We start from the raw sequence: 23,836 nt of genomic DNA on the forward strand, positions 1-23,836 counted from the left end.
TAGTAAATATAATATATAAAAGAACTTAATATAATTTTAAAGGCTAGCTCTAATAGACACAAAACTGTTTAGTTAGGTAAAACTGTTTAGTTAGGTGAAACTTTTTAAAATATACACGGAATATTTATAAAAACTGATATATCATAGACCACAAAGCAAATCTCAATAAATACCAAATATTCACTCAGATTTTTAGACAGCAGTGCAATAAGATTAGATGTCACCTATCAAAGTAGCCCCAAGGAAACGCTCTTATGCCCATATGCTTAGAATTGATCTAATTAACTTCCAGAAATGTCAAATCATGCTAAAAATTGGGAAATTTAACTACCAATGGAGTAAAGTCGTTTTCAGACCCTCAGGTGAGGAACGAACAGGTGGAAATGTCTCACAGGTCCAGCTAGCTTTCCCGTGGGACCTGCATGGTGTCCCCAGAGCAGGAAGGGAAACACTCGCCACACCAGCGGCCTTCAGCCCAGCACTTCCGCCCCGAGGCGAGCGGCCTGGGAAAGCCCACTGCGCATGCGCACAGGGGCGCAGCCTATCCGGAGCCTCCGCCGCGCTACGTCACCGCCGGCCGGGCCCGGACGACAACGGGCGGGAGTTTTTCAAAATGGGAGCGCGGGGGGCGCCGCCCAGGCCTCGGAAGGCGCCCGGGAGACCTTTCGGTGGCTGTGCTGCCGTCGCCAGGAGCGGCGGCCTAGAGAGCCGAGCCTGATGGGTGCCAAGAGCTGCTGGTTGCTTGGAGCGTTGCCTCGAAGGGACCGCAGGAAGGGAGCTGATCCCGGGAGCCCAGGCCGCGGCCTGGAAACATGGCGACTTGCATCGGGGAGAAGATCGAGGTGAAAAGACTATGCGGTTCTCGGCGGGGCGGGACCCGAGGCCTCTGCCGGCGGGGGGCCCGGCGACACGAATGGCCGCGGGCTGGGCGTCCAGGTGTTCTGGGAGGGTCCCAACCGCCCCCCGGCCCTGCTGTCCGGGGCGGAGCGGCCCGCCCCTCCGCGCCTGCGGGAGGCGGCCCAGGTGTGCGGCTCGCGGCCCCGCCCTCCTCTCCCGGACTCCGCGGCGGCCGGGCTGCGGTCCCGCCGGGGCTGCCGCGCTGGAACGGGCATCTCCAAGGGGATGGCGGTTGCCTCTGGCGGGAGCCGCGGCGGGACCCCGGCCCCCCACCCCCGCTCCCGGCTTGGCTGGGGGTGGGAGGAGGGCGCGGAGGCCGCACTGGGGTTGAGGAACCAGATCATTAGGGTCCGGAGCCCAGCCTGGAAGCTCAGGGAGCCCCGCGAGGCCTCAACATGCTTTCCAGCCCAGACACCTGCTGTATTGAGGTGTAATACCTGCTTGACTTTTAATGCAAATTCCCCTCTCGATCCGTTTCTTTTCTATCTAGCCCCTTTTATACTCATCACACATATTCTTTCACTTTTAAGGATTTTAGAGTTGGAAATCTGCTTGGTAAAGGATCATTTGCTGGTGTCTACAGAGCTGAGTCCATTCACACTGGCTTGGAAGTTGCAATCAAAATGGTAAGATTGTATTTATCAACTTCTCACCTCTCCTAGAGAAGTGAACTGCTTGAGATGTCAGAAGCTCCTTACCTAACAGCCTTTTCTTTGATTATGATGTAAAGAACTCATTGTTTGGGTAGAAGAAATTAGCCCCACATCTCAGCAGTTGAATTTAAGGATAATTTAGGAGATCTTTGATCATGATTAAATAGTTGTTTTATCTTCATTGATGTCAATATACCTAGTATCTGTTCTAATTATAGATACGTGGAGTCATTGGTAGAATTCAAAGAACAAATAATGGTTTTAATAAGAGTATACTGTTTATTATTTACAACAGCATGGATGGAATTGGAGAGCATTATGCTAAGGGATATAAACCAGTTGGAGAAAGATAAATATCACATGATCTCACTCTTGTGGGATATAATGATCAACATAATTTGATGACCAAGAATATATCCAGAGACAAATGGTAGTGGAGGGGGAGATTAGAGAGCAACCAAAAGCTTTGTATGCATGCATATTAGCATAACCAATGGACACAGACAGTGGGGCGGTGAGGGCTTGCCCCCGTGGGAATGGTGGGGGGGGAGGGGTCATTTGGAAAAGGAGACATATGTAAAACTTTAGACAATAAAAAATATTTTAAAAATAAATAATAAAAGAGTACATTTGTGCATAGTTCTGTATTACACTGACAATGTAAAATGCTATTCTTGACTGTTAGAATGAGTAATATAAGCATTTAAGAATCCCTTATCTAAACCACTGGGGGAGTTTTGTTTTAAAGCTTGGCTAAATTGTTGTTATAGATGTGATAGCCGTGCTATTAAATTCTTTAAGTTGTGAGAAGGTATTAGACAGCACTGGGCAAACTTTTCTGAATGTTCACTCTGCTATGCAATCTGCTAAGTGCAAGGGGAAGATAGACAACAGTAAATTGACCTCACAAAAAGAAGTAGGTAAAAGGAATTCAGAATGTTTTGAAGTGTAGGTTCTCTTTTCAAAGTTAACTTTAGACTGCTCATGTTTGAAAGTTTATCATCAATATCTATTCCTCTCATGTTATTTTTAGATAGATAAGAAAGCCATGTACAAAGCTGGAATGGTACAGAGAGTCCAAAATGAGGTGAAGATACATTGCCAACTGAAACATCCTTCTATCTTGGAGGTAAAATACAATTTTATAAAATTCGCCTAGGACATTGAATTTTTGTATATTATAATTTATTGTGCTCTTTTACATTTCAGCTGTATAACTATTTTGAAGATAGCAATTATGTATACCTGGTATTAGAAATGTGTCATAATGGAGAAATGAACAGGTATCTAAAGAACAGAAGGAAACCATTCTCAGAAAATGAAGGTAGGCTACTGCTTTTTCTTTTTCTTTTAGGAGATAAAAATTTTACTTGTGGTTTTGAAGAATGTTCTATTACAAAATAGAACTGTTTTAATTGTTACTTTCGGCTACAAAAGGAGATTCCCCGCCCCCAGTTGTAAGAGCCATTAATTCCTATAAAATATCGAAGCATTAAAGAAGTAAAGTAAATGGAGAAATTTGTTATTTCCCCAAAATTACACTTTAGATGAAATCTGTAGCAATTTAGTATGTATCCTTTTAAAATCTATAAAAAGCTCTTTAGAGCCCAGGGCAGTTTGGCTCAGTGGACAGAGCTTCCGCCTGCGTACTGAAGGGTCCTAGGTTCAATTCTGATTGAGGGCACATGCCTGGGCTGCAGGTTGGATCCACAGTAGGGGGCCTGCAGGAAGCAGCTGATCAATGATCCTCTCTTGCATCTCCCTTTCTCTATGAAATCAATAAAAATATATTTTAAATTAAAAGAGGCTCTTTAGAATACAAAAATATCAAACATAAATAGAGAGAGTAGTATAATGAACCCTCATGAAGTTAAACCACTCAATTTTCAAAACTATCAACTAATGGTCAAATTGTTTCATTTGTATCCTTATTTCCCCAGGTATTTGAAGCAACTCATAGACATTTATTTAATTTTTTAATATGTTTTTTATTGATTTTTTTACAGAGAGGAAGGGAGAGTGATAGAGAGCTAGAAACATCGATGAGAGAGAAACACCGACCAGCTGCCTCCTGCACACCCCCACCAGGAATGTGCCAGCAACCAATGTACATGCCCTTGACCGGAATCAAACCTGGGACCTTTCAGTCCACAGACTGACGCTCCATCCACTGAGCCAAACCGGTTTCTGCTCATAGGCATTTTAATATATACACATATATTTGGCATATATCTTTAAAAGATACCGACTTAAGAAAAATAACCACAAAGTATTATCACACCTAATAATTCCTTACTGACACATACATAATGTTTCAACTTTCCCAGTTTCTTATAAATAACTTTTTACAGTTCAGTTCAGGCTCACATGTAAGGTCCATACATCATCTCACAAAACATTGTTTTCATATTACCTTGCACTGCTAACATTGCAGGTAGCTAAGAAAGGTGGTGCTGATAGACTTTTTATACATTCAGATCTATATAACCCATTTGAAAAGCAATTTGACCATGTGTACTAGGAGTTATAGAAATGTTCATATCCAAAATAAGGGCATAATTCAAATTGTAAATAAACCATTCAGATATTCATGGTGATTAATGTATTTTTCATAATACTATAATAATAAGGCGTTTTCATTTATTTCTTTTCTTTATGTTTATTTTATTTATTTTTTTATTAAATTATTATCTGTGTACATATTTTAACATTGACCCCCCTCCCATACATACCCTCCCTCCCCAGTGTTTTATGTCCATTGTTCATTTCTTTTTTTTCTTTCTTTTTTTTTTTTTTTTTTTAATATATTTTATTGATTTTGTACAGAGAGGAAGGGAGAGAGATAGAGAGTTAGAAACATCGATGAGAGAGAGTCATCGATCAGCTGCCTCTTGCACACCCCCTACTGGGGATATGCCCGCAACCAAGGTACATGCGCTTGACCGGAATCGAACCTGGGTCCCTTCAGTCCCCAAGCAGATGCTCTATCCATTGAGCCAAACCCCATTTATTTCTTTTTAAGATTTTTGTTGTTGTTAATCTTCACCTGAGGATATTTTTTTCTATTTATTTTTAGATAGAGTAGAAGGGAGGGAGGAGGCAGGAAGAGAGAGAGAGATAGAAACAGAAACATCGTGTGATAGAGACATATATCATGTGTCTTGGCTGGGTCCAGAGATGGAAGCTATTACCCAGGTACATGACCTTGACTGGGAATTAAACCTGAGACCCTTTGACCCATGGGCTAATGCTCTAACTACTGAGCAACTGTCCAGGGCTAAAGAGATTTTTTTTATTATTTTTTTTCCCCCTCAGACAAAGAGAGAGAAAAACATCAATGGGAGTACAAGATATCAATTTGCTGCCCCCTGCACTCCCCTGTAGTGAACCGAGCCTGCAACCCAGGCATGTGCCCATCCTGTAAACAAACCAGCAACCTTTCAGTGCATGGGATGATGCCCAACCAACTGAGCCACAAGGGCCCGGGCAAAGCCTTTTTTAAAGTAAGACAAACCTGTAAAAACAATGAAGGAAAATAATTATTAATTTACTTAAAATTAAGAATGTATCTGAAACAGGTCTGGCTCAGTGGATAGAGCGTAGGTCTGCGGACTGTAAGGTCCCAGATTCTATTCCGGTCAAGGGCACATTCCCAGTAGGGGATGTGCAGGAGGCAGCTGGTCGGTGTTTCTCTCTTATCAATGTTTCTAGCTCTCTATCTCCCTTTCTCTCTGTAAAAAAATCAGTAAAATATATTTTTTTTAAAAAAGAGAGAATGTGTAAGGCAGAAGATTCTGCCTACAAATATAAATGACAAAGATTGGAAGAAACTATTTGTCAACTATATGCCTGGCAAATTAATATTAAAAATAAAAGACATGCCTATAAAGAGAGACTTGAATAGGAAAATGGGGGATATGAGCAGACTGTTCACAGAAGATAAAATACAAATGGCCATTAAATATGAAAAGATGCTCAAACTCAATGGGAATCATTAGGATGCCAACTAAAAGAGTACCATTTTTTTTTACTCATTGAATTAAGACTACCTAATTTTAACAGGGATGTGCATGAAAATACAGACGTTAGAGAGCAATTTGGCAAGGTATTGAAATTTAATCCTTCAATACAGTAATTTACGTTTTGAGTTTACCATGGAGAAACACCCCATAATATGCACAAGAAAACAAGCATGTACAAGAATGTCTATTGGCCTATGTTTTATAATCTTGAAATATTAGAAGTGACCCAAATTTTTGTCAGCTTATTATTAAATAAAATTAAGATCTATGTGTACTGACAGAAATATCTCCAAGAAATATTGTGAAGTGGAAGAGAAAGTAATGAAACTATATATTTTGTATATTTAAAAAGCAATTATTATAACATTTTTGTTGATTAAGCACAAACAAGAAAAGCATGAAAATATATACAAACTGTTAATGGTGATTGCATTTTGGAAGGGTTTGGGGGACATCAGTGGACCTTTCACTGGCTTCTTTTTTTTTTTTTTAACAGCTAGTGGCCTGGTGTGCAAAATTCGTGGGCATTTAAAGGGAATTAATTAGAGGAAATATTTTAATATTGCTATTTGCCCTTTCTCTATAATAGAAGTGTCATAGATGAAAGAAAATTAGTAAAATGTGTATGAAAATCTCCCTCCTGTCAGAGTCTGGAGCACGCTGCGGGACCCAGAGTCAAGTCCCTGCCCATCTGCTCACACCTGGAAATCGCAAGAGACCCAGACCTGGGGCAGCCCCACCCCTATTGGGCGAGACCTAGACCCAGCCAGCCCCACCCCTGTCAAGCCCCACCAGGTTGGGGGGTGCAGCCTCAGGTCCCCCGGCCCGGTGCCAGGCAGGGGGCACAGCCTCAGGTCTCCCAACAAGCCCTGCCAGCTAGAGGACATGGCCTCAGGTCCCCGTTAGGCCCCTCTGGGCAGGGGACGTGGGCTCAGGTCCCCCATCGAGCCCGCCGGGCAAGGGCATGGCCTCACGTCCCCCACCCCAGCCAGGCGCCACGCAGCCTCAGGTCCCTGCTGATTGGTCATTATGGTGTCACAGCGTGATGACCATTTGAATATTAGCCTTTTATTATGATGATATATTTATCGTTTGTTCATTATAAAAATTTTCTCTTAATTGTTAGAGACTTCTGGTTAACCTATTTATTTCCAAATGCTAATAAAATTAAACTTCCCTTTACAGCATATAGAAAACTCATCAGTTAGAATGGACAAAGATTAAATAAAAGGCATGCCTAGTTTTCTTAGAGGGAATTAAAGAATATTATGAAGTTATCAGAGTGTTATTTGTTTGGTTAAAAAAAACAACACTAAGCTGCAAGCCAGTGTCCCAATTTTAATACTCTGGCATGTGTACTTGGATCTTATAATGTATTCTAAATACTTAATGTTACAGTTTTTCTAAATCATAGGTTTTATGCTTTGCATTTTAACAGCTCGACATTTCATGCACCAGATCATCACAGGAATGTTGTATCTCCATTCTCATGGTATATTACACCGGGACCTCACACTTTCAAATCTCTTACTTACGCGTAATATGAACATCAAGATTGCCGATTTTGGGCTGGCAACTCAACTGAAAATGCCACATGAAAAGCACTATACGTTATGTGGAACGCCTAATTACATTTCACCGGAAATTGCAACTCGAAGTGCGCATGGACTTGAATCTGACATTTGGTCATTGGGCTGTATGTTTTATACATTACTTATTGGGAGACCACCTTTTGACACTGACACAGTCAAGAACACATTGAATAAAGTAGTATTGGCAGATTATGAAATGCCAGCTTTTTTGTCAGGAGAGGCCAAGGACCTTATTCACCAGTTACTTCGTAGAAATCCAGCAGATCGTTTAAGTCTGTCTTCAGTATTAGACCATCCTTTTATGTCCCGAAATTCTTCAACAAAAAATAAGGATTTAGGAACTTCAGAAGACTCAATTGATAGTGGACATGCCACAATTTCTACTGCAATGACAGCTTCCTCCAGTACCAGTATAAGTGGTAGTTTGTTTGACAGAAGAAGACTTTTGATTGGCCAGCCTCTCCCAGATAAAATGACTGTGTTTCCAAAGAATAAAAATTCAAGTGATTTTTCTTCTTCAGGAGATGGAAGCAGTTTTTACACTCATTGGGGAAATCAAGAACCAGAAACCATTAATAGTGGAAGGGGAAGAGTAATCCATGATGCAGAAGAAAGGCCACATTCTCGATACCTTCGTAGGGCTCATTCCTCTGATAGATCTGGCACTTCTAATAGTCAATCTCGAGCAAACACATGTACAATGGAACGAAGTCACTCAGTAGAAATTCTTTCAAAATCTAAAAGATCAGAAGATGAAAATGAAGAAAGATATTCACCCACAAATAGCAGTGTCAATATTTTTCACTTTAAGGAAAAGATAGCCAATAGTTCTGGATCTTTGGAAAGACCTGCTAACAATCAAGCACGGTAAGAATAAGTCAATCAAAAGCTTTTAAATTTTGAATAAACATTGTATTAGTACCAGTAATGAAGCTGCCTCTAACTAAAGGGGTTTACTTTTTTCTAACATTGTCAGATATTCTTTGGAATCTTCTTAACTATGATTTCTATTTATTAGGGAGAGAATCAGTATGATGATTTTGAATTGTGGTTAAGACTCTCTTAATATATGTGCTCATGAATGTATTTGTAGAGTATATTTAATACTTGGGAATTTTTAGTTTTGTTTATTTGAAGCAGATCTAGTGCAAAAGTATATATTAAACATGTTTAGTCTCTAAAGTACTCTAATAGTAACTAGAAACACAAAGCGAGAAGCTGAGCCTAAGTGATAAGTAATTGTATTATTGACTGCTTCTCACATGAAGACTAGATTTTTAGTGACTCCAGTGTTTACTTTTTTTATTTTTCTGATCCTTGATTTTTATGCTTACATCAGAATGCAATAGCCATATAGAAACATAGTTATAGCGCCATGGGGATTTTGGCATGGGAGTTTAGCTTAGAGACAATTTAGTTATGCAGGTATTAGTTTCTTCAGTTATCCTAAAATTTTCAGTTATTCAAATAAGAGATCTCCCATACTAAGTATCTTAAGCTATTATCTGATAATTTTGTATTAATTAATGGGAATATTGTTTTCTTTGTCGGTTTAGCTCCAATCATCTTTGTCTAGGAAAAACTCCTTTTCCATTTCCAGACCAGACATCACAGCTTGAAGTGGTGCAACAGTGGTTTGGAAATCTGCAAAAAATTGGTGAGTTTTTAGTGGACTGTTTAAAAAAAATTGATGGGTGGACACTTAGCAAGCATTGCCATTTTTTTTGTTTTTTCTTTTTTTAAATATATTTTATTGATTTTTTACAGAGAAGAAGAGAGAGGGATAGAGAGTTAGAAACATCGATGAGAGAGAATCATCGATCAGCTGCCTCTTGCACATCCCCTACTGCCTGCAACCAAGGTATATGCCCTGGGACCTTTCAGTCGAATCGAACCTGGGATGTTTCAGTCCACAGGCCAACACTCTATCCACTGAGCCAAACCAGTTTCGGCTCTTTTTGGCTCTTCTTTATAAAATAATACATTTGTAATAAACTATGTTCCAATAATAGCAATAACTTTTAACTATGAATTTTGAGCATTATTCTTAATGCTTATTATATATCATTAACTTCTCATAAAAAAATAGCAAGGATGATACTATTGCCTTGCCTTAGGAAAGATGAGGAATTTGTGGTACACAGGGCATAATTTGCCAATCAACCCTGCCCAAAGAAGAGAGAAGAGCAGAATTCCCACCCAAGCACTCTGGCTCAGAGACTTGGCGCTTAACCTCTCTGTTCTTAAAGCCTTTTGTAATTAGCATCTACTATCAGTGCCTATAAAATATTCAAGAGGGTTTACCTTATTGTTAAGTAGAAGCTGATGTGGACATCGTGGTGTACCAGTGGGACCTCACATACACTACATTACACAGCTACTAAAAACCTAAACATTTTTAAAACAGCTGGGTTTGAAAGTTAAACATTTCTCTTTAATGAAATTGACAGTCACAGATGGCAGATTGGGAAATGATGTAAATAAGAGACAATAAAAAAAACATATGGAGAGGAGGGGATTATTTTTTGCTAAGTATTATGTTACCTCATACAAAGTGCATAATATGGCTGTAATTTAAGCAGAGAGTTGTGTTACCTCAAGACTATTTTTTTCTTTTTAAAATATGTTATTTTCAAGAACCCAAGAGAAATAACTTTCTTATATGTATTTGTTAAAGACGATAATTGAAATTTATGTTTTTTTTAAACTATAAAATTGCTGTGTACTTAATCTTAATAGTTAACTTCTTTTGCACTTATAGATATTTTTATTTTGAAGCATGGATATATCTGAGGTGATATACCTGAGATTATTATTACATTTATAATCTAGTAGGGCTGCTACAATTTTAAAGTACAGTATTGGATATAAAATATTAATAGGAGTAGAGGGGGAAAAGCACTACAACATAATTAGGGGGGAAATCACAATACAGATTTTTAGAGATTAGCATTCAAAAATTGTCTTACTGCTTTTTATATTATCTAATTTTCAGGGCTTTAAAAAGTAATTTCTCATTTGGATACTAAAATCATATGAAATATAAATGGGTAAAGTTCAGTAAGAATGTGAATGCAAATACATTTGTAATATTAGAAATATAAAAGCTCTGTCATATATTGCATTTTTTACTTCTAGTTGCATATTTTGTAGGTAAGGATGGACTAAAGACTATGGCTTCAAGAGAATTAATTTTTTGCATATCAGATAGAATGATAACCTGGGAAATCCTCTCATTTCTGTATTTGTTGCAGTATTGGCAGTTGCTTGTTTTAGAATTAGTAGGTAACTAGTTTTTGCTTTGATTGAAAAATTAATTTCACATTAATCATATTAATCTTTTCTTAGTATTAAGAATACTAAAGGTATTCTTTTGCAATATAGCTTTAAATGTTCTTTAAAGTCACTATTTTATTATGTCACATCTTTTTTGTTAGAAAAATTGTGAACATTTTTGTTGCTAGATTTCATTTGTCCCTCAAAAAAATAACATCAAGGCTGGCTGGTATTGCCCAGTGGTTGAGGGTCAACCCATGAGCCAGTCAGGACATATGCCTAGATTGCAGACTCAATCCCCAGTAGGGAACGTGCAGGAGACAGCCAATCAGTGATTCTTTCTCATCATTGATGTTTCTATCTTTCTCTCTGAAAAGCAATACAAAACATATAAAAACAGTAATAACAAACATTTTATATATATATATATATATATATATATATATATATATGTAAATAAACAGGTAATATGCAAATTAGCCTGGTGTCACTACCAGCTCAGGAGGTGGCTGCATCACGACCGACCGCTCAGGAGGAGCTGTGCGCACAGATGGGTGGAAGGGGACTGCGTGCTGCCCCCAGACCCAACCAACACACACCAGGGGTGGTGTGCTCTGAGTGGCTGAGGCGAGACTTGGAACATGTCCCCACCCCAGCGAAGATACACCAGGGGTAGAGGTGTGCTCCAAGAAGCTGTGGTGTGGCTCAGAGCATGCCTCCGGTGGGTATTGGCAGTAGCCAGAGCAAAGCAACCCCGATCCTGGATGGCTGGTGATGGCTGGAGCAAGGCAGCCCGGGTCCCGGGTGCCTGCCAGTCCTGGGAGCAAAGCAGCCCAGGTCCTGGGTGCTGGAGGGAAGCTGATGATGGCAGCCAGGGGAAGGAAGGCCTATTCTTGCACGAATCTTCATGCATCAGGCCTCTAGTCTATTATAAGCAGCATGACTTGCTGTGTAAGTTTGGTGTGGTGTTTTTTGTTTTTGTTTTTGTTTTAATTATTCCACTCCATTGCTTTATTCTGTGTGTATTACAGCTCATTTAAGAGAAACTACTGAGCACAAAAACCTTAGCTCAAACAGAGATTTCCAGGACCATTCAGGTTTGCAAGACACATCAAGAAATGCCTGGACCGATGTAAGAAGCAAAAACAGCCCTGAGGTTTCTGGTAATGCGCATTCTGCAAAACAGCTGAACACCATGAAATATATAGCTGCATTTCCTCATAAACCTGAGATAATTCCACAAGAACCTATTTTTGGCTTAGAACCTGTTTCTGAACAAAGCAAGGCAAAGGATATGGAGTCACCATTGGGTTATCAGAAACGTACATTACGAAGCATTACATCTCCTTTGACAGCTTACAGATTAAAACCAATCAGGCAGAAAACTAAAAAGGCTGTGGTATGTCTATTATTTTTAAATTTACTGTGTGATATTTCTTTATGTAAATTGGAATTTACTGTGTGATATTTCTTTATGTAAATTGGTTTTTGGTATCAAATATGTTTGTTTTTTTTAAGTTTTCTATAAAATCCCTGTACTTTTGATAAGAGAATAATAAGCTAATTTAAAAGAAAAGAGATGAGGTGTTTATGGAAAAAAAGCTTTTGTTTCTTCTGGCTACTTTAAAAATGGTGAATTAAAATAAAATGGTGAATTGATGCTGATACATTTTGAATTTTAAGTTACTGATAATGAAAAACATTTCAAAATAATACTGGCTAGTTATTATGTTACATAATCATTCACAATTCCAATCACTAAATTAATATTTAATATATTACCTTTTGCTTTTGTTGCTGTTGTTTTTGCATATAATCCAGACTCAAAAAGGTAAACTAGAAAATATAACTTTTTTTAATATCTGAAACTATTTAAAAGAAAGGTCGAATGCACAAAATTAAGTTTAAGAGTTTTAAAAAAATATCAAGTGTGATTTGGGAATGATTTTTATTTTTTAATTCCATTTTCCAATTTATCAAGTCTTGCCTTTTTTGGCATACTATTGTCTTTTCAAAGTCCTTAATCTCCACCCCACCTTCTGCTTTCTTTCTGCTCACTGGCTATCATATCACACTTCATTATACCTTCTCACCCTTGCTCCTTATGTTTCAAATGTGCTCAAATACACTTCTAGTCCAGACTGTTGCAGTGAAGCAGTTATTTTATTTTCACTTTGATTTGTATTTCTGCAATGGTTAAGTACTTCTCTCTTAAGTATTATATGTGTTAATGCTGTTCTAGTAAACAGTAGCTCTTACTGATTTTGCTTTTGTTTTTAGGTGAGCATACTTGATTCTGAGGAGGTATGTGTGGAGCTTCTAAAAGAGCATTCATGTCAAGAATATGTGAAAGAAGTTCTTCATGTATCTAGTGATGGAAATATGGTAAAGTGGATCTACTTTATTATTTTGCAGCTTTATCACTTAAGTATTTAGCCTTCTAGTTCATTCTATAATGATGTCTTTAAAATTTTTTAATCAGTTTCCCTGATAGTGATAGTGTCTCTGGAATTTAAGAACTAGAATAGCATACTACATATGTTTAAATAAATTAGTGTGGATTTAAAAATAATTATAACCAGTGTCCTGGCTAGTGTGGCTAAGTTGGTTGAGCATCATCTGGTACACAAAAGGTCTCAGGCTTCATTCCCACTGAGGGGTGTGCATGGGACAGCCAATCAATGTTTCTCTATTTGTCTTCCTCTCTCTCAAATCAATAAAAATATTTTTAAAATAATAGTTATAACTAGTAACAAAATGTAAACTTTAGGCCTAAGGTTAAAAAGCAAACAAACTTATTTTTAGAGCATAATTTGCATTTTCAATAAAATAATATTTAATTAGTCCCAATGCACGAAGATCATGCATGGCTAGGGTCCCTAGGCCTGGCCAGCGATGAGAGCCAATTTGTGGGTCAACAGACAGGGCCCCTCCGGCACCCACGTTGGCCGGCCTGGCACTGCCCGCTTGCCGGCCACACACCACTGCTGCCTGTCACCTCTCTCTGCAGGACGACTGGTGGGGTGATTGTGGGGGGGGTATGGCACCCGCCTTTTGTGGGCTGGGGGCAGCTCCTGCATTGAGTGTCTGCCCCCTGGTGGTCAGTGTGCATCATAGCGACTAGTCCTGCCACTGGTTGTTCCACCATTCAGTTGATATACATATTAGACTTTTATTATATGGGATATTAATGTGACTTTTCCTAATTTTAAAATATAGTGCTCTAACTTAATGGCATATAATAGAATTCTTAAAAAATATTTTGGCAGATTACTATTTATTATCCAAATGATGGAAGAGGTTTTCCTCTTGCTGATAGACCACCTTCACCTACTGATAATATCAGTAGGTACAGCTTTGACAATTTACCAGGTATGTAAACATAACATGGAGCAAATTTAGATAATGGACTTTTATATGTATAAACTCTATACGTGGTTATCATAGAATTTAATATTTGATTGAAAATATTTGGTGCGATAGGATGTACCTCCTGTTCTGTGTAATAATGGTAAAAACTAGCTCTGGATTATTTGTGTTGAATCATGCTAAAAATTCAACATGAAGTATACAGTTTTTTGCTTTTGAAATAATGATTGCACTATATAAATGTTCATTCATAATTGTGGTTGAGCAAATCTGACTGCCAGTTCAGCTCCTACACATTATGGATTAGGGAGTTATGTACTGAGTAGTAAGACTTCACTGAGGTGACAAATAGAAACAAACAAGAAAACCTGTGTAATTTTACTCTTATTAGAAATCAAAATAGTTATGTATATAAGACTTAAATAATATAAATAACCATAGCTACAGGAAACTGCAAAAATGGACTTGTATAAGGTAGAACCATAAAACTGCTCTAAACACACAAAAAGCTATATTTCTTTCTGATAAATATTTGGTTCTGATATCTCAGAAGTCTTTTCATTGCACTTAAAAAATTTTCCTGGAGCCGAAAGCGGTTTGGCTCAGTGGATAGAGCGTTGGTCTGCGGACTGAAAGGTCCCAGGTTCGATTTCGGTCAAGGGCATGTACCCTGGTGTGCAGAAGGTAGCTGGTCAATGTTTCTCTCTCATCGATGTTTCTAGCTCTCTATCCCTCTCTCTTTCTCTCTGTAAAAATCAATAGAATATATTTTAAAAATTTTTCCTGGAATTATTGCCTTATTTATAACAAAGGAGGTGATTCAAAGAAAGCATTTTAAAACAACCATAACACCAGTCATCAGATTTTATGTATTTCTTGGGAATTTTACTAAACTATCTTTAGTTTTTATTGAAATAATAGACATATATCTCTAAAAATATTTTTATTTTGGTACTGGGATTACTAACCTATCAACTTAAATTTTTGAGATAGAGTAGAAATAAATATTAAATTTTTATGTAATCTACATGTCAAGTCAAAATGTTATTCTCTTATGATAGATAATTTTTTTCCTCCCTAGAAAAGTACTGGCGAAAATATCAATATGCTTCCAGATTTGTACAACTTGTAAGATCTAAATCTCCAAAAATCACTTATTTTACAAAATATGCTAAATGCGTCTTGATGGAGAATTCTCCTTGTGCTGATTTTGAGGTTTGGTTTTATGATGGTAAGTACCATTTGAAAATGATAATTTTGGGGAGCATTTTCTCAATCCGTTGAGATTTTGCTCCCCTGCAATTGTCAATAGTTTGACTTAAATAAACTCACAAAAATTCTCAAATAAATAGATTAAGATGGTATTTTTCCTCCCTTTAGTTGTGGTTGTTTTTAATTCAACAGTAAGTTTTTGAGATATATATGTCACATACATATATACATATGCATGTATATATGAGTTAAGGCACTCAGATGGACATACAAAATTATAACTAGTAGCCCTGCACACAAATCTGTGCACCAATAGCTCACTGCTGCCGTCTAGTAGCTTTTCTCCCACTGCCTCGCCCTCCTGTAGCTCCCCCAGTCCCCCATCATAGTTTGCTGCCCTACCTCCCTCCTATAGCTCTCTGCCACCTGCTTATAGCTCGCCTAACCTTCCTGCTGATCCATGATCTGGTCATTACACAGTTGGTCATTATGCTTTACGGTGTAATGACCATTTGCACATTACATCTTTATTATATAGAATAATAAAAGGATAGCATGCTAATTAGACCTGATGTCCTTCTGGACAAAGCCGGGGTTATAAGGGAAGCCTGGGTTCCGGGAGCCTGCCAGTGGCTAGAGGAAAGCCCAGGTCCAAGTGCCAGAAGGAAGCCAATGCTGGCAGCCAGGGGAAGGAAGGCCTACACTTGCACAAATTCTGTGCATCGGGCCTCAAGTGAGAATTACAAATGTGCAAAAGAATAGAACTGGCCGAAACCAGTTTGGCTCAGTGGATAGAGCACCAGCCTGCAGACTGAAAGGTCCCAGGTTCGATTCCAGTTGCGGGCACATCCCTGGTAGGGGGTGTGCAGGAGGCAGCTGATCAATGTTTCTAACTATCTCTCTTCCTATCTTTCTCTAAAATTCAATTTAAAAAATAAAGAAAAACGTAGTGGGAAGAAAAAGTGTAATTGTTTTTAAATAAAGAAAAAATAGAACTGAATCAGAATCTTATGTTCCAAATTTATTCTATAATGATGATTTACTGTTTAATCTGTAAAGCTCCCAACTTTAAGGGACAAAAAACACAAACATGTACACAGTACACATAAAATTATAGCTGCCCTTCAATTGTGTTTTTATATGAAAGCAGTGATTTTTTTAAAATAGCCTGTGTTTCATACTTAAGCCAGATATATGCAGAAAAGAAAAATGGATAACCTATATTTACTTTGAGAGCCTCATTTTATTAATGGTCAGTAAATGAATATAAATGATACTGTGATCTAGGATCTATTATGTATTGGTATAATAATATAAATCTAGAATTATTTAAAGATACGATAAAAGTTTTCTTATTTTTAAGGAGCAAAGATACATAAAACAGGAGCTTTAATTCATGTGATTGAAAAGACTGGAAAATCTTACACCTTAAAAGGTGAAAGTGAAGTTAATAGCTTGAAAGAGAAAATAAAAGTGTATATGGACCATGCTAATGAGGTATGTACCTACTTCCAAGTTTTTCATACCAATTGACTGATCACAAATGACAGTTAAAGTAATGACGAAAGCATTCTTCTTTTGAAATAGGGCCATCGTATTTGTTTAGCACTGGAATCTATAATTTCAGAAGAGGAAAAGAAAAGTGGAAGTGCTCCCTTTTTCCCAATAATTATAGGAAGGTAAATGTTTGAAAATTTTAAAAGTATGGCTAAACTGTATAGGAAATGTTTTTAAAAAAGTTTTGTGTTTACATTATGAACATTCTTTACCTTTTTGTAAATTGTAAGCTCTAAGAGACTATGCTTGGTTATTTCTTTCTCCTTTAGAAAACCTAGTAGTACTAGCTCGCCTCAGGGCTTGTCACCACCTCCTCCTATGGATCCAAACTACCTGAGGAGTAAAATGATCGTAAATAGTGCTGCTTCTCCGGAACAGGCACCAGCACTTAATCCTTCTGTAAGTATGCACATGTCACTTTTGTATCTGAAATCCTTCGTTGATTACCTGATGCCCTTGATGTAAAATTAAAGCTGCTTATTATCACCTTCTGTGCACACCTAATATATATTGTCACCTAGCTACTTTTCTAGTCTCACACTGAGCCACTTTACCCTACACTTGGTGTGCCTAATCTCTGAAGCCTTCTTTTATTGTAGTTCTTTGAATAAGTCAGACTTTCAGGACCTTTTCACATGCTGTTCACATGACCAGGAAGTCTTTTCCCTGGCCCCTCAAAGGCTAATTCTTTCTCATTCATCAGATCTCAGTTTAAATCTTACCTCAAATTGGCCTAACCTGACCCTTCTGGGGAAATATTTTAACTAGAAGTCCAGTGCACGAAATTCAGGGGGGGTTCCCTCAGCCCAACCTGCACCCTCTTCAATTGGGGACCTACAGGCATCAGGCCTAAACTGGCAGTCCGACATCCCTCTTGCAATCTGGGACTGCTGGCACCTAACTGCTCACATGCTTGCCTGCCTGTCTAATTACCCCTAACTGCCTCTGCCTGCCTGTCTGATCGCCCCTAACTGCCCTCCCCTGCCAGGCTGGTTGCCCCCAACTGCCTTCTCTTGCAGGCCTGATCTCTTCCCCCAGTGGCTCTCTCCTGCTAGTGTGATCATGCTCCCAACTGCCCTCCCCTGCAGGCCTGATCTCGCCCTCAACTGCCCTTCTCTGCTGGCCAATTTGGCTCTGATTGGTCGGTCTCTATGCCAGTCAGCGTCAAAAGCTCTGCCTCCTAGGCAGCCATTGGCTCCCCCAACACCCAGATTTGGTTCTGATTAGTTGATTTCTATGCTAGTCAGGGTCAAAAGCTCCACCTCCTAGACAGCCATTGGTTCTTCACAGCACCCACATTTGGTTCTGATTGATTGGTTCCTATGCCAGTCAGTATCTCTGGGCCTGATCAGGTGGGGCAGAACAGCAACCCCCACGGAGGCTGGGAGAGGAAGAAAAGCCCAGCTGCTAGTGAAGCTCAGGAAGAAAGGGAGAGAAAGAGAGAGGCAAGTACTAGTCAACAGTTGCCACTGAGGCTGCAGATCAGACCCTTCCTCTCTCTGGGTCTCAGACTCCTAGGTAGTCGGTGCTGGGTTACCAGACTGCAGCGGGGCAGTAAAGTTAAATCTAAAAACATAGGCTGAGGGACTTCTGGGTTGGTCAGCCTTCGGTTGTGATCGGTTATTACAACCCTGTCCTTTTATATATGTTTTTTATTTGTACCTGTAAAGTCCCATTAACTACCGGTACCTTTATATCCATGATAGGCTTATCGTTAAACAAGCTTACTGTATTTTCACTCAATGAACTATGATGCCAATGAAAACTATACAATAATGTAGTATAAAATTCAACAATGAAAAAATATGTTTATACGTACATGTGTGTACACACACACACATATATACATACATACTATAATTGCAACTGTGAAAAATACCTTGGGATAAAAGGAAAAATATCTACCAAAATGAAAACAGCAATTTGTTTTGTTTTTTTCTAATTTTTCATAATGTGGTCATTTTTTAATTTTAACTTTGTTTTTAAGAAAACTTATTCTCAGCTAATGAAAAACAATCATTTTCTACTTTTACTGAAGTTGGCTTATAAAAATGGGAAGGCATAATATCCTTCTTTCTTTTACTGTTTATAGATGGTTACAAATGAAGGACTTGGCAATACTGTCGCAGCTTCTGGAACAAACATCCCTTCTAGTAGTCTAAAAGATTGTTTTCCTAAATCAGCACAGCCTTTGAAATCTGTTTTTGTGAAAAACGTTGGTTGGGCGACACAGGTGAGAAATTTTAGAAAAATGAGTTTTCTTAGTATGTTTGGTTTCCACAGTAATTGACAATTACCCCAAAATACAAATTATTTTAAAGGTTTCTCTTTGCAAGAAAGTTTTTACACCTTGTTTTGCACTGGTTGGATCATTTAAAAAACTTTTATTTTTACTGTATGCAGTTGCAAAATTATATACTGTTGTTAACAAATTGCCTGCTAAGACCTGGGTAGCCTATTTTTGCCCTTGTTTTTTGTTTTTTTTGTTTTTTAAATATATTTTTATTGATTTTTCACTGAGAGGAAGGGAGAGGTATAGAGAGCCAGAAACATCGATTAGAGAGATACATTGACTAGCTGCCTCCTGCACACCCCCCACTGGGGATGTGCCTGCAACCAAGGCACATGCCCTTGACCGGAATTGAACCTGGAACCTTTCAGTCCGCAGACCAACGCTCTATCCACTGAGCCAAGCTGGTTTCGGCCTGCCCTTTTTTTTTTAAAGTACAGGTCATGATAATGGCTAATTGTTAGGAGTTTAGAATGGTGTCCAGGGCATTATAAATTTTAGAAACTTTGTAATCTGTATTACTACAATAACATTTATTTGGCCACAAGGGATTTTTGCATTTGAAAGTTACATCCAGCCAAAACCAGTTTGGCTCAGTGGATAGAGCATTGGTCTGCAGACTGAAAGGTCCCAGGTTCGATTCTGGTCAAGGGCATGTACCTTGGTTGCAGGCATTTCCCTTGTAGGGGGTGTGCAGGAGGCAGTTGATAGATGTTTCTCTGTCATTGATGTTTCTAACTCCCCATCTTTCTCCCTTCCTCTCTGTAAAAAAAAACACAATAAAAATATATTTGGGGGGGAAAAAAAGTTAAATCCACACTGTGTTTCAAGCTTATAGAATTTTATGTAGGTGTGAAAGTATATTTGTATATCATCTGAAAGCTTGAAGTTTGGAGACCTTTGAGGATAGCACATGCATTTTCACTTACCAGTGAAGTAAAATGCAGCTTAGGCCTTTATGGGCATAGGAAATAAAAGAAAGGGGACTCAATATTTGTCAAGTGCCTGAGATGTGGTACATTGTTTTTCACATATATTGTCTCATTATTTCTCCCAATAAAACCTAATTATTGGTACCTCCTTAAGTGTGACTTATAATGGTTGATTGGCTTGCACTGTCCTACTTACTAATAGTTGGCAGTCTGGATTTAAACCCAGCTCTCTGATTCCAGAGTCCATGCCACTCTATTTGGAGTGGTACATAATAATAAATATCAGTGACTAAAGGGAAAGGTTTCCAAACCTAAGATATTAGGTTCTCAGGCAGAAGAGAAATTTGTGTGGCCTAAGGACAAAGAATAGAAACAAATCCTAATTTTAAAACTAGGATAAATCCTACTTTTGTTATTTCTAAATCTATTCTAGGTTAGAAATCTACCTAATAAAGGAGTAGCATGCTAATTGATTGTACCTTCATGACACCCACCAGCCAATGAGAAGTGACTATGCAAATTAACCATTAAAGATGGTGGGTTAATTTGCGTATGCAGACGCCAAGTGGATAGGGACAGGGCGGGACGCTTGCGTTCTGTGCCACCCCAGCCTCTCAGGACCTGGGCAATGTGGGAGGCAGAAAGGCGGCTCTGGGCCGGAGCAGAAATGCTGCCCTGGCTAGAGCAAAGGCCCATTCATGCACAAATTTTCATTTGTGCATTGGGCCACTAGTACTATTAAAAAAAATACTATTGGAAAACAACAATAAAAACTACTCTGATGTACTACTGTAAACAAATGGGAAACAGGATTCATATATAATAACTAATATTCTAATACCCTATTAAAGGAATAGTCTGAAAAGACATGCATTTTCTCAGTTTCTATTGTTTTTTTAAACTATTGAATATGTAAAACCTGATAAACATGAGTACCTTTTAAGAACCTCAGACCCTCTACTCTATAGTAATTTCCAACACTTCATTATTTTCCTAGTTAACTAGTGGAGCTGTGTGGGTTCAGTTTAATGATGGCTCTCAGCTGGTCGTGCAGGCAGGAGTATCTTCTATCAGTTACACATCACCAAATGGTCAGACAACTAGGTAAGTTCTGAAAACACTGGTTGAGATTCACTTCTTTGCTATAAATTTTCCTATACATTGAAATAAATTATTTAGTAAAGTTGCTGTTTTCATTTACACTGTTAATTATTAGGAGTTCATATAGTCTTTGTTTGTTTTTGTTTCAGAGAGGAAGGGAGAGGGGGAGAGAGAGTTAACCAGATTTTTGTTTTCTCAAATGAAAGGCTATATCATCTTATGTAATGTAAAGTAATTAATGATTGGAACACGTTTTTAAATTTATGTGTTTGTTCTGTATGAAAATGTGTGGCAGATACCATGCTAAAAATGAGGGATTTTACAATAGCAAGAGTAAGCAGTATTTTGATTTCCATATTTCAAACCTTAAGTTACTAAAAAGAGGTAGGGATTGATGCCAATACCAACATGATACTTTATGAGTAGTGTTATTGTAAAGGAATTACTTGAGACAAATATGATTTGTGGATATCTACCAATTGCTTTTTTTGCTAAATGTGTACATGTGCAGTGCTGTCATTTAAAGAACTACACATGAAGTTGGAGGCTTTGTTAAATAAGCTCTTTTAATTGCTTCAGAGAATGGATGGCTGCATATATAAAATGGGTAGAACCCATGTTTCAGATGATAAAAGTTCAGACTTATTTGATATAGTCATTTGGAAATTGTTAACATTTAAATAGAAATGTATTCATATGTGGTTAGCTTAGTATTTTCCTTAGATTAGGACCTGCAATTTAATAAGGAATCCAGATCTTCAGGTTGCTTTAGAAATTATAAAGCCAGATGAAGTGTTTTGGCCTAATTTTATTTTTATTATTTAAATACATTTAGAGCTGGGTCTATTTAGAAAGGAAGCAAATTTGGTATGCTTGACTTGATTAGGTATCTACTTTAATAAATAATTTTTTATAATTTTTCTGATATAACTCTGCCAATTGAAGAATTACTGAAAAATATGTGCCTTTGGTACTCTCATATGAATCAAGTAATTAAGTAATGTTTTTGTCTTTTTTTTTTTTCTTGTTTCACTTAGATATGGAGAAAATGAAAAATTACCAGAATACATCAAACAGAAATTACAATGTCTTTCTTCCATTCTCTTGATGTTTTCTAATCCAACTCATAGTTTTCACTGATTAAAGCTCCTTTTAGATATATGTTTAATAAATAATGTTTTTGTTGGCTTTCAAGGAAAGTGACTTTCTCTTCTTTAAAATAACTTCTTCAGAAAGCCTTTCTATAGAAGAAAATTTTAATCTATACCAAAATGGATGTATCCTAAGGAGAAAACAAACAGAATGCAACTTAAAATCATTTATAAAATATAGTGGTCATAGATTAAAATAGGACACCTAACAATCTTAAAAGCAAAAATATAAATGGAGTGTGGTATATTTATGCTTTTGTTGTTTTCCCTACTTCTCAGACATATTGAATCATGGACAAAACATGCTGCAGTTTTTAAATTTTTGAGCATGTAAATAATATGTATTTATGTTATAAGGAACATATGTAAACATGTATATTTGTTTTATATTTATTTTTGTAGCACCAGTTTCTGATGAAGCATTTCAACAATATATTTTATATATATATATATAAAAAAAACAACAAATAAATACAGTGATAAGTTACTTTATTCTTGGATTTATTTAATTGAATACTTATAAAATGAAGTTACTGGTAAACTTGTTTTTAAGCTTTAGTGTCTGTTTGTTTAGGAGGAGCCAATTAAATTTTTAAAATTACTTTTGCAAATGGTAAACACATTGTTTCTCTACCCTTAATTGAAAATGTGTATAAATTTTAATGATAAGCAATTGACACTGAAGAATTTAATGCATTTAACATGACGGAATGGAATGCTTAATAGTGGGACAGTCATTTCTAATGAAATATTCAAAATGAGAATAGAATGAAACTACTTAAATATGATATAGACTGTTTAACCTAATGTTTTCTGCTGAATTTTTTAATCAGAGATACCGTGTTTCCCTGAAAATAAGACATCCTCCGAAAATAAGACCTAGCGCATGGAAAGAGAAGACATCCCCTGAAAATAAGACCTAGTGCAACTTTGGGAGAAAAATTAATATAAGACACTGTCTTATTTTCGGGGAAACAGGGTATACTGGAGCTAATTCCTTTAAGTAGACTGAAATGCCCAGTGTCACAATTATTCAACAGTGTTTTTGAGGTGTTTTTTTTAATATATTTTATTGATTTTACACAGAGAGGAATTGAGAGGGACAGAGAGTTAGAAACGTCGATGAGAGAGAAACATCGACCAGCTGCCTCTTGCATACCCCCTACTGGGGATGTGCCCACAACCAAGGTACATGCCCTTGACCGGAATCGAACCCGGGACCCTTCAGTCCGCAGGCTGACGCTCTATCCACTGAGCCATACTGGTCCCGACTGTTTTTGAGGTTTTTGTCTCAAAAGATATAAACAAATGATTCACAATAGAAATCCATATAGTAATTCCAAAGGATATATGCTCAGCCACATTTATAGTTAGAGAAATGCAAATATTTCCTTTTATCAGAAATTGGTAAAAAATAGTAAATGAGCAGGGCATTCTCAAATGTTCATCAGAGTATAAATGATAATCTGATATGTATTTGACAATATCTATTAAAATTAACACATTTTAATACATTGATAACCCAACTTTGACAAAGTTGCTCATTCACTTTCTTTTTCTTTTTTTTCTTTTTTTCGTTACTGATAAAGGTTTACTTATGTGTCATTAACCCCCAATTGCCCTCCCACCCATATCCCAGCTCCTGCTCCTGCCCTCACTCCCCTAGTGTCTGTGTTCATTGGTTAGGATTATATGCATGCATACAAGTCCTTTGGTTGATCTCTCTCCCTTACCCACACCCTCCCCTGCCTTCCCTTTGAGGTTTGACGGTCTGATAGATGCTT

At 37.6% G+C, this 23,836-nt stretch overlaps 1 protein-coding gene across 2 annotated transcripts; it reads left to right on the forward strand.

The window, feature by feature from the left end:
• Positions 1–592: 592 nt before the first annotated feature.
• On the forward strand, positions 593–23,435 carry PLK4 (polo like kinase 4). Of its 2 annotated transcripts, XR_014795082.1 has the most exons (17): positions 593–842; positions 1,428–1,523; positions 2,584–2,679; positions 2,760–2,874; positions 7,011–8,031; positions 8,721–8,821; positions 11,472–11,839; positions 12,721–12,825; positions 13,710–13,812; positions 14,891–15,040; positions 16,385–16,518; positions 16,609–16,700; positions 16,848–16,977; positions 18,671–18,811; positions 20,798–20,904; positions 21,939–23,102; positions 23,335–23,435. XR_014795082.1 is itself a non-coding variant. In XM_084884592.1 (16 exons), the coding sequence occupies exons 1-16, from the start codon at positions 813–815 to the stop codon at positions 22,039–22,041; spliced, it is 2,892 nt and encodes a 963-aa protein (XP_084740718.1). In that variant the 5' UTR covers positions 593–812; the 3' UTR covers positions 22,042–23,169. The 2 variants fall into 2 exon arrangements, 1 of the variants encoding a protein (XP_084740718.1); XM_084884592.1 differs by lacking the exon at positions 23,335–23,435 and having other exon boundaries at positions 21,939–23,169.
• The last annotated feature ends 401 nt before the right edge of the window (positions 23,436–23,836 follow it).

The sequence above is a fragment of the Pipistrellus hanaki genome, assembly GCF_964339955.1.
Source record: "Pipistrellus hanaki genome assembly, chromosome: 5".
Taxonomy (NCBI): Eukaryota; Metazoa; Chordata; class Mammalia; order Chiroptera; family Vespertilionidae; genus Pipistrellus; species Pipistrellus hanaki.

Coding starts and splice junctions, on each gene's coding strand:
- PLK4 (XM_084884592.1), top strand. CDS start 813: ATGGCGACTTGCATCGGGGAGAAGATCGAG. Junction 16,701..16,847: donor TTCCCAATAATTATAGGAAG/GTAAATGTTTGA, acceptor TTTCTCCTTTAG/AAAACCTAGTAGTACTAGCT. Junction 20,905..21,938: donor CCAAATGGTCAGACAACTAG/GTAAGTTCTGAA, acceptor TGTTTCACTTAG/ATATGGAGAAAATGAAAAAT.